Below are 11,537 nucleotides of genomic sequence, written 5' to 3'. Positions count from 1 at the left end.
CAGTGCTCGTCATCATCTTACAGAGGAGCTCACTGCCGTGGAAGAGACCGGCCTGCACCACCAGCTGCGTTGAAGCAAAACACACACATTTACACATTATGGGGTGATTTAAATAAGGCCTCCACTGGTTGTTTAGAAGCTGAAGTGTTTAGGAGTTGCATAAGGGGGGTTGTTTTTTTTGTTTTTTTTTAAAGATTCACAGAATAGGATAGAGATGATTCAGAGTTTCCGGTGTCATTTGCATTATGAGTCAAGGGGTCTACAGCTTTAATGTAAACAGGTTACCATGGCTCTCAAATTGAGTCAAGGAAGCAAGTCCAAAGTGTAACGACTCACAATTAAATATCAAACATTAAAGGATAGTTCAGTGGGTGAAATGGACGTACAGAGAAGTTCAAACCCCATCGACACCTCCTTTCTCTGCAGATCTCACAATTCTAACCTTCCACCATAAAACGGGCGAATTGAAACGGAGCACCGAATTGATGTCAATTCGGGGATGATGCCTTATTTGTTTCTGGCCTGTACTTTTGTCACGCCCCGAAATTGACATACAGGCTAGCCCACTGGTTAAATGGCCCAAGGGAGGGGGGGTATGAAGTGTCGACTGCTGTACCGCTGACCGGACCGGACCTCAGCAGAGAGCCATTAGCCGCTCATCCTCAGCCGGAGGAGGGGGGCTGGGGGCCGGTAAAAGACATCGGAAGTCTCCGGTGCGATTGCACCATAGTCGACCAAAATCCTGGACGATTTTGAAATATCCGCCGGACATTTGTTTAGGTTTGAAAAGTAGGACATGTCCGGGAAAAAGAAGACGTCTGGTCACCCTACCATATCATCAATTTGATGTTTCAGTGAGTGAGTGCTTGTTGCTATGACGTGTCTTTGCTCAGCAGCTTCGCTCACTGTAAACCAACCAATCAGAGCACAGCTCATCTAAATATTCATCAGCATACCATAAATGGAAGAAAACCTGTTGTTTCATTCTAGGGCTTTTAACCAGGCTTGTATTAGGGCTCAGAACAGCAAATATGCCATTTTCAGCCCAACCAATGTTTCACACCCTATTCAGAGACCTTAAGGACCAGCACCAAATACCCTATATAATCATTCTATGACCCCTTTAAGATATTCTATCCCAAACTGAGATTATAAAAAAATAACCCCCCAAAAAAATTAAGTGCCTCCGTGTTTCAGTTACAAAATAGACCCAAAGTTTGATAATATGGTAACTTAGCCATGAGATACGAAACTCACTTTCTCGACAATATATTTGCAGCCTGCAAACATACAGATCAGGTCAAGGACCGAAATGTAGAGGGTAACAAAACGCATGCAACAAACAACCAAAAAAAGAAGTGCATCTGAAAGCAAGAGAAGGGGAAAGAGCACGAAGCCCGCCTTTTTTCTTAGAATCTAGGCCTCAGAGTGAGACATAAAAAGCCAGATAGGCCCTCCCCACTTCCTGTTTTGAAGTTTTAACCAACCGCCTTGATGAATTATGGGAAACGTGCGGTTTGGACATGTGATCACCCCCCCTCTTTTTGTCATTTACATGTTAACCTGACTGCTCCTACAACTGAAATTGACATATTGGTAAACAAGCCAACGCCACATTTCATTGAGCAGCAAAGTGAGAGAAAACCTACGCGAAACCACACCAACCTTCATTCCCTCATCTGCGTTGACTCTGCTACCTTGCAGAAGGTGGATGTAAAAGGGCTCATTTATGGACCAGAGGGAGGACGTGTTCTGCTGCAGGAGAGAATANAGACAGCGAAAAAAAACAAAAAAGTTTTTCTCTTAGCTGAAAACAAATTTGCATTCGCTGCTTTCGGTGTAGTGTAAGTCCTGAAGCTCTTAGTGCAGTTTCCTGTTTGTTCAAGAAGTAACAACACACAGCTTAATTTTTCAAAAGCAGGCAAGCATGAAACCACTAGAGCTTTCTGAAAAGACATACAAGTGAACAAAAACTCTACAAAAAGCTGCCTAGGATGTATGTCTGAAATGATGCTTAAATGATTCACAAGGTGAAAGTGAAGCAGCGAGGAGGACTAGAGTTTAAAAATAAAGACTGACTATTACTTTATAGCTTAAGTCTTGTTAACATGAGGTGAAAGGAGGCCACTATATGAGCTATATACAGCTTTACAGCTGCAAAGCATTCTTTACTTGGAGGAGGTTGTTGTCTGAGGGTAAAAAGGCCTGTTAATGGAAGTCCAACATTTGTTTTGATTACAACAGTTAGCAGAATTTTTGCCAAAAGTTTCAATGAAACACATTAGCAGAAATGCTTTTGCAGCCATTGCTCAGAATGAAGCCATATTGGATTTTAAGGTTAGGTTGGAACAAAACCACCAACTTAAAAAATGAAGTTTCTAACTTCCAAGTATCCATATTTTTAATTACTGGTTCATTAAATGTATTCATCAGCTTTAAGAATTTTCCTTATCTGTTAATTAATTTGTAGTTCTAATGAACCTGAATCTATCTTCTTTTGGGGGGGCTTTAATAACATGAAACAACAAGCTGAAAAAGTTCAGGACTTTTCCTAGGAGCCTTAAAGAAGCCGACTATCATAGTATTACACAGCAGCTCTAAGCATGCTAAAGTCCACAAGCTGGTTTAGGATTAACTGATGGGAAACAGAAAGCATTGGCAGGTTAATGGCCGACGACTTCATACCTTCTTCAGGGGCAGAGGGGGAGGTCTGGACAGGGAGCGGGTTTTGTACATCTGACTGCCCACTCTGCCTTGATCCTCCTGGTATTTGCTGATTGTGGAGTGGTGCACCATGGTAAGCTGCGGGTTTTGACCGTTCCTCATACATGAGAAAATGTACTGCAGAAACAAACAAAAAAGACAACAAGAGGTTTTTTTTTTTTTTTTACTTTTGTTTCTTTTTTCTTTCTTTTTGTTTACTGTTAAAGCAACCAGTTAGCTCAGCCACAGATATTTCCCAGCGTCCTGATAGCACTGGTTCAACTCCTGAAGGCCATTTATTTGCTGCAAGTTAATGCAGTGAAAATCTCATTATGTGTGGATGGAAGCAGTTCCTCTCTGCAGAGCTGCCGGACAGATATGACTCACTCCAGCAGGTAGCTGGGGTTTCAAAATCAACAGGGGAGACTCCTGCCACCAAAAAAACCTCCACTCAACCCGCTTCTGATGTGACAGACACCACGGCTGTTTGTCCGACCACCTGCACCGGTTCCAAGCTAACAAATAGCAGACAAGGCGGGTCAAAAAAAAAAATACTTTCAGTTACCTTTTCCAGAGCTAAGTAAAAAGTAAGTTTTTTTTTTACTGAAACCCAGACTGCAAGTCTGAACTGAAACCGTTTCATTGTGAAGTTTTTTGCATTTTTGATTTATTTTTCGATTTACACAAGTTCAATTCTGCTACATCCCTGCAGAAGAAGGACATAAATGATAGGAGGTTTCTGGCAGCTCTGTAAGAGATTTCTCCATGGAGAGAGGGAGCCTGTTGGAGAAATTACTGTGACATCTGTGCAAAGCGCCTCTCTGCAGCAGGTCCAGAAGGCTGGAGAGCGTAGGAACAAATCAAAAATGCTAGATTGGGTCTGAATGAATTTGGGCCAAAAAAGAAACGGTTCTTTAGAGTGATTGTAAACTGAGACACTAAAAGAAACAAGGAAAACAAAAAACAAACTAGAATTCAACCAGTAAATGGAATAAACCAATTCCCTTTTCATTGTTCAATGAAATACGAAAAAATTCACTTTTTCTCCAAATTCATTAATTTCTTATAACTAGATTTTCCCATTAGTTGCACTGTAATACCATCAAGCAACAGCTTAGAATCCATTGTACCTTTATTTTTTTATTGTAATAAGATCTTTGCTAAACAGATTAACCTTTTTTCCCTCCGTTACACTGCAGACAATTTCACCCAGCTGCTCTCTCAGCATGTCTACACATATTCCCAGATCAGTGGTCACCTTGGGGTTAAGGTCCCTGGCTAAGCGGACAGTGACAAGAAAGACCACTGGAATTGCACCGACAACTTTCTCACAGCTAGACGACTCACTCATAAATTCTTCCTTTTTCAGTTGGAATTATATCTTCTAGCTCAAATTGATGGTACATTTTTTTTGCTTTGTTTGTGCCACGGATCACCAGAAAAGAAATAGAATAAGTTGAAATCGGAATTAGAAAATCAGAAAAAGTTTAATTGCTGAACAACACTGACACTTCACTTTCTGCTTCACTCACACTTTTCAAACCTCCGGTTGTCTGTGCTTGACAGGTCAGGAGTGTATTGTTTTTTTTTTTTCTGATTAGTAAATAATATCTCATGAAATTAGAAAGTTATATGAATGACAGAAGGTTTGGGAGAAGCTGCAGCAGAGTTGGTGGCGTTTATCCTCATTAACTTATCTGACGGCGAAGCTGTTATCCATAAATCTAATAGTTTTGCTGTGTTAATGGTATCCCTTATCTCTTACTGGTAAAATTCTAAGGTTAAAGCTGATTAATGGAAAAAGATTGCAAAAAAAACCCAAATCTATAAAAAGCCCATAAAAGATAAGATAGATCTTTACAAAATGATAGTAACAAGCATAGCAAAAAAACATAGGTTAGGCTTAAACCATTAATAAACCTTTCAAAATATATTTTGAGTTTTTTAAATAATGAAACATGACAGAACTAAATTAGGTGAACCGTCCAATAGGATGAAGTTTGATCCAGGGAAATAAAAGCTGACTATATGATGGATATTTATCTAGTTTATCCCAGTATTGTGTCAGAAATGCCCTGATCATCCTTCTTCTGGTCAATACAGACTGTAGGTTTTCTTTTCTATTCGCTGAAGACAATTTGTTCTCTAAGGGCGATCACGTATAACAGAGAATTTTAAATTGAGGTAATAATTCTGAAAGTGTATTAAATACCAGATTTCACCCCTCATCAAAACATTTGTCTCTCTCTGATTTTTTAGATGGAAAAGCAGTGAGAGTTCTTGGTTTTTAACACATTTAATGAGCAGAAAATAGAATAGGATATCTGCACCAATAAGAACTGATAGAGGAACACGTGGCTGACTGATTGGTGTATCTCTATTCAAAACGTCTGCCATATTATTTAAACAGAAACAGAAACTTGAGCTTTTGAAAAATTTTTTTTTTTGCAGCAGCATACAGTTTGGCACCTGAATGCGTTCTCACGGCCAGAGCCGACATCTCTTTTCAGGGTTTCAATCATGCTGAAAGCTGAAAGAGCAAATAATGGATTCATTTCATATGAATATCCGTCTGGAAAAGCCTTGGTGTTACATCCACCCTCAGATAACCTAAAATGGCTCCATAATATTCCTATCTCAAGTAAAGGGTTTTCCAAACAGCTTAAAGGAATATTTACAAAGACCTCAAAGTTTCAGCTTGTCTAAATTACATTATATTACATATAATAAGTGAATGTGGCGTTTGGTTTTCAAAGTGAATATAATTTGAGCTTCATGTTGTAAATGAGAGTGTCTAGGTGGGTTATCTGTAGTGTCTCACCTTGAACTGGCACAGCGGGTGGCTCCCGTAGATGAACTCCCATCTCCCGTTGACCTGCAGGGTGTAATCCTCAGGTTCCTGCCGCACAGAACGGAAAACTGTGGCCTTCTTTTTCAGCGCGCTTTTCATCAGCGCCACAGGGAGGTCCTGGCAGTCCTGCTGCAGCATGAAGCTTTCCTGAAAGAGCCATGCAAAAGATACAAGTAATTTAGGTGGCACCTGTATGGAAAGTGGAGTTTGTTTTTTTACAAGATGTGTTGAAGGTTGGGTTAATGAGGTGGGTGGGGGATTTCCAAAGTTTCTTATTAATGCTTATAACCATCCTCCACAATAAATCTACTCAAGATGGAACCAATGTTTTTTTTTTTTCCAATCAAAGTGACTGCACTCTGCAAAAGCAAAAAAACACATGTCGACTGTTTGACTCATAACCCAGTAACACAGCAGAACAACTCACATCGCTCGACTCAAACTTTATGTTGATGAAGAGCTTCTTGCTGTGCTTCGACTTTGCGCTCCCGCTGGCTGCCGGTGATGGCTCCAGCTCACACGGAAAGCTGTACTCCATCCACCGCTGCCAGGGTAAATTTTGCCGCTCCACTGCCTTCTCTTCGCAAAACGTGCGCATCTTGGTTCGAAACTCGTCCACCTCATGGTTCTTCTGAGCTTCAAACTCGTGCAGACCTGAATGTTCACCAAAAAAAGCCTTAGAAAACTGGCTCTGGATTCAATTAAGGAGATAAACAGCTACTTTTAAACAGGAGAACATTACCTTGAATTCCATCTTTACTAAAAATGTCTAAAAACTGATTCACAGTATATTTAGCTAAGCATGTCCTTTCTGTGGCGCTGCTTAAAAGTATTTAAGCAGGTCTGCTAAAGGGTTTTTGAGCTTCTTATTTCTCCTATTTAATAAAGAAAGAAACAAATAAGTTTTTTTCTTTTTGCAGATGCAACTAATTATTCTGATTTTTCCCAAAAATGCAGCCAAGCACTTAAGGCTTTAAAAAGATTTAAAAAAGGTTTGAAAAAAAAAAGGACATAGAACACAATCCACTGGTCTAATTTGAACTCAGACCATTAGAAATGCTAATAAACTAACTCTTTATCATTAACATAAAAATGTCTTTTCATAGTAATAATTTCGATCTATCATGACCCTGAGTTCAGATTAATGATGGCAGTATCACTGGGATTGTTAATTCTACTTTTCTCCAATGACAGTTACATAATAGCATCAGTAATGTCAAAACAATAAAAAGATTAAAACAGTTACAGTGTGGAATTTGTTGATCAAATGTCCGCTGGTTGATGCTATTACAGTCTTATGTAAGTGGTGTCCTGAAGATGTCTGTTTAAAAATGGGCCTGATTTAATAGCAGAGTTTATGTTTGTGGGGCTTTAGTGAGACGCTGCCTAATTTTTTTTGTCACTTTTATTACTATAATGTTAAATGCCAAAAAATATAGAGATAAGATTTCAAGTCTATATCGCCAAATAGATATAAAAAATCAGTCATTTATATCTGTAGCAGCCCTGTTAGATTGTGAACTCACAGCTGTTCTGATCCATTCTGCTATGATCAAAGGGTTTTCTTGTTAGATTTACAACCAGGAACTCAGACAATCCAATTTGCGAGTGCAAAAAGAATCCATCATCATATTGAATAAAGGTATTGACAACAGTAACCCTTTAACAGAACCTCATGCTTCCAATGAGAATCGTTCCCAGAGCAGAACCACAGTGTTGGATCAGAGATGGGTGCAGCCTACCCTTGCCAATCAGCAGACTGATCTGGGCATTGGTGAGCTTCTCGCTCCGGTCCCCCTCCCTCGCCACCAGCCTCAGAACACGCATGAAAGGCCGAACGTCACTGATGCGCCTCGACTCTTCCTCCAGCTCCTCCCGCTCTGCCGTCTGGTTGATGCAGGTGAAGACGTACAGATCGGGATCACCCAGTGCACAGAACAGAGCCTCGCGACTGGCGTTTTTCCAAACCATCTGCAACAACACACACACACACACACACACACAAAGCTCAGATCTCTCTCTTTAGAGACAAAAAAAAAACAACAACATCCAAACAGAACTGCTACTATGGTACTTCTGTGAAAACTGCACAGACCAGGGAGGGATTTAATCTTCCAAGAGAATCATTACCTAACGCAGACGAATCAAACAGCATGAAGTGGCAGAACTGTTGGCACACTTACACTTCACAGCAGATCTGTGAGCCGGCCATGTTTGCTCTGGAAGCTTTTCTGCAGCCCCCTTCTCTAATGGCCGAATGAAATCCAGTGAGTAATTTTGGAACCTGGGTTAGTTTTTATTATCTTTTATTATTATTTTATTATTTCATGTTTGAAGGGAATCTTAAGCCAACAAATTACTTTAAAACAACGTAATATGAGCGACATTAAACAGCTATTTTGAGGCTGTGTGGTCATCTGAGCCACAGAGCATATCTGCAGTCAATCAATTAAAGCCTACTGATAATACAGAGGTATCTTATGATACATGCGCAATGTGCGATTAAACAGAAACTGTTTTATGGTGAGAATACATCAGTAGTTTGAAAGAAAAGCTGAACTCGAGTGTTGGGAGACCTACTTTCTTGATGTTTCTGATGGTGTCATTTTGCGACACAGGGAATTTGAGGAAGATCCCGGTAGGCAGCAGGAAATCCATGTCCTGTTCCCCCTCCTTGTCCCACTCCTCCTGCGTCCCATACTTCCCCGGGGGCATGGTGACGGCCTCTCATTTACCGTCAGCTCCCCTGCTGCTGGCCGGAACACAAACCCAGTTAGAGGAAGCAGACGCTGGGGTTAATACAGGTCCAAGATTAACATAAGTGTACTAAACCAGAACCTCTGTCAGCTCATCTGGAGGAGGGCATGTTTAAAATCAATGAGTGACCATAAAAGATGACAGAAAAGGGGTTCATCTATGCATTGTGCTCAATCTGATCAGAATCATTAAAAAAACACTTTCTTGGTTAAAATAATCCCTTTTTTTAATGTGCAGGTTAATGTCACAGCTCCACATGTTTAGTAAATGCCTCTCTGTGTTTTACCAGAGAAATATGGAGAGGTCAAATAAGGTGAGGACACACAACAAAGAAACTTCAGTTCAACTGAATTAAAGCAAAAACTAGAAGCAGTTTTGAAATCTGCTTCTGCTTCCCACAAACCTACTGAACCCAGTTTGACGGTTTGCCTTTGCAGTAAATTACCCTGTTTATTCTCCTAAGAGGAAACCTGTGCTGTCAGAGCTCAAAGCTGCCTTTATAAAACGCTTCTAAACTCTCATCCAATAAGAACACATTTAGAGAGAATATAGCTATTATTTGTAATAAAACGTGAAAGGAGAAGCTGATAGTTACACGTTCAACAACTCGCATCTAGTTGACGTGATGGCGAAAGGCTTTGCCAACCTGTTGGCGCACACACTTGCCTGTCAGCGCCGCACAGCCCCGGTCACCTCCTCATGGTCTCATTGCTGCTAACATGGAAGCTGGAGCATCCTGCTGTCGGATCCAAAGCACAAATCCACCTGCTCGGCCCGGACTGTGAGCGGTTTCCCCTCCCGGCAGCTCCTGCGATGAAGTGTCTCCCTGCCTCGAAGCGACGCGCTGTCATTCATGCGGTGACGCTGCTGCGCAGCGCGCGCCTAGCGGCGGGGCCAAGGGACCGTCCTCATAACAGACACCTCCTCCTCTTCCTCCTTACATTTAAAGATAACCGCCATTAGTTAACCATCAATTAACATGTACGGGTTTATAAAAAACGTAAATAAATAAATAAAAGAAGAAGAAGAACGAGATTTTCTTCTGTTGCCTTCAGTGGTCTAGAGTCTAGACTCTAGACGAATTTTAAAAGGTGGGGGTCATATAAAAAAAACTACAACAAACAAATACACATAACAAAAAAACAAACAAACAAACAAAAAAAAAAAACAAGAAGAAGAAGAAGAAAAAAAATAGGGCATTATTTTGTACAGCTTCTGTAACATGTGTCCCTTTGGCCCCTTCAGTGTGACTCCAAAGGCACTAAGTAAAATATTTTATGTATTAAGGCAATAGGAAAGGGTTCTGTATATATTTTTTTTAATACAAAGTCTGCATAAAGTATCCATACCAACAAAATATTACTTCTACAGGGCATTTGAAAGCACAGGCGTAGCTTTCTGAAGGACTGTTGGGGACATGTCCCCACCAATAATTTCAATAGATTTTGGCTCTCGGCAAGAAGTGGGATACATTTCTAAATTTGATTTTGCTGCTTTTGAAGGAGAATAATCACTGATGTAGCTGAAAGGGAAAACGTCCATTCAATCCACATTTTTCTGGATGGATGAATGAAACTGAAATTGTGTGCATACTAGGGAGGCACAATATATTGCTGTTAGCATCTGAATGGGCTGTTATTCATCCTTTTTTTAAATATACATTAATATCTAAATACCTATAAATATCGGTGTATTTGGTTCTTTTGTGTTCTCAACAATAGGAAAGCATTCAATAAATTAATGTTTGAGCTCAATTCTGGAAAATACAAACCCTAATGAAAGCGTTTGTGTCGAGTAACTGTAGGTCCATCAGCCATCTCTCTTAATGTGTCCCCACTAACTTTCATCACAAAGTTACACCCTTGTTTGAAAGTTTATATTTGTTTAGCTTTAACTATATTCTTGATATTTTCTAGAGGGGCTAACCATCAGTTTTCTTTTATTTCTTTAGTGCATTGTACAAACCAATTATTACTTTTCTGTTTTTAAGATTAAATTGTATTTTTTTTTTCTTTTAAAATTTAAAAATGGAAAATCTAGATTTGATTTCTTAGGCTTTCAATATTTATAAAATCTTTCTAATTGCTCTTGAGGAATTTTATTTTGTAGCAGCAGTTGCAAAAGTGTCTCTTTGAGTATATAAGTGAGCCTCAAAGCCAAAGTTGTACACCTGATTTTACTGGTCATTAAGGGAAAAACCTTTACAATCTTTTCTCTCAGCGCATAATCATCATAAGAAATTGATTTAGCATTACACTGCAAAAACTGATCTAAAGAGTAAAGGTTCTTAAAAAAAAGTGTACCTGCCCTTAATTTGAGCAGGTAACTAAGATGAGCTGTTAAAAGAAGTAGTATTTATGGCCTTAAAAATAACATAATTAGATTTTAGAAATGTAAGAACGTATTTAAAATAAGTTAATGGAGTTTTTCTAAATGTAAATACTCTTATTCTATTGGAAAATTGTCTAACCTACCTCCTCAAATCAAGGATAAAATAGTTATTTCAGTTGAATTGCTAAATTTTTTTGCAGTGTATGTTTTCAGTGCAGGGGGCAGGCACAGTTCTTCAAGAGATAATGGCCCCTGTTTGCCCCTGTCTACAATCACCCATGCCAAAACTGATTAAAACACAGTCACCCATGCTATGCTTTGTAAAAGTGGGCCTGATAGGAACCAAACACCATAACAGAAGGTTAATTATATGTATTGTTGTGAAAAATCCTGAACCACTTTGGAACCTTTTCTAAAATGAGCCAATAGAGACGTATTATGTATTTAGTCAAGCTTAAACTTTATGAAATTCTTCTTAAGTTTCCAAAAAATATGCATCACCAGAAACAATGAGCAATACCTGTGATAGATTCATATGAAACTTTTATCACAGACTAATAAAAACTGGGCTTTTAACATCGGTGTGTGGAAAAAGAAATAAAATAAAAAATTTAAATATTTCCCACCATTCTGACAGTTTGACACAGACAACACATATTTTCATTTAGCATTATTAAAGATTAGAGCATTGCTGGCTGTAAACTAACAAGAAGTTTTCTCAGTTTCATTGGTGATAAAGTGAGGTTTAATTTTGTACAAAATGTGAGGTGGTCAATGGGGCCAGAATAAGTCACAAGGCACCCTTAGCATAAGTTAAGTTTGGGACCTTCTATTTCTGCCTATAATACCAATCATCCGACAATAACATAATTTACTCGTCTACATTAAACTCATT

At 39.2% G+C, this 11,537-nt stretch overlaps 1 protein-coding gene across 1 annotated transcript in view; it reads right to left on the bottom strand.

Moving 5' to 3' along the window:
- pik3cd (phosphatidylinositol-4,5-bisphosphate 3-kinase catalytic subunit delta) overlaps positions 1-9,128 on the bottom strand; it is a 25,239-nt gene extending 16,111 nt beyond the window's left edge. The window contains exons 1-8 of the mRNA XM_015378120.1: positions 8,978-9,128; positions 8,135-8,303; positions 7,297-7,525; positions 5,982-6,208; positions 5,525-5,701; positions 2,686-2,841; positions 1,666-1,755; positions 7-64 (exon numbers count right to left, since the gene is read on the bottom strand). Coding sequence (XP_015233606.1) covers positions 7-64; positions 1,666-1,755; positions 2,686-2,841; positions 5,525-5,701; positions 5,982-6,208; positions 7,297-7,525; positions 8,135-8,269 — 1,072 coding nt within the window. The 5' untranslated portion in view covers positions 8,270-8,303; positions 8,978-9,128. The remainder of the gene's footprint in view (positions 1-6; positions 65-1,665; positions 1,756-2,685; positions 2,842-5,524; positions 5,702-5,981; positions 6,209-7,296; positions 7,526-8,134; positions 8,304-8,977) is intronic.
- Between the last annotated feature and the right edge of the window lie 2,409 nt (positions 9,129-11,537).

This window comes from Cyprinodon variegatus, unplaced genomic scaffold, assembly GCF_000732505.1.
Source record: "Cyprinodon variegatus isolate N-32 unplaced genomic scaffold, C_variegatus-1.0 Scaffold165, whole genome shotgun sequence".
Lineage (NCBI taxonomy): Eukaryota > Metazoa > Chordata > Actinopteri > Cyprinodontiformes > Cyprinodontidae > Cyprinodon > Cyprinodon variegatus.
The sequence above is the reverse complement of the archived record's forward strand: the minus strand, read 5'-3'. Positions and strand labels throughout refer to the sequence as shown.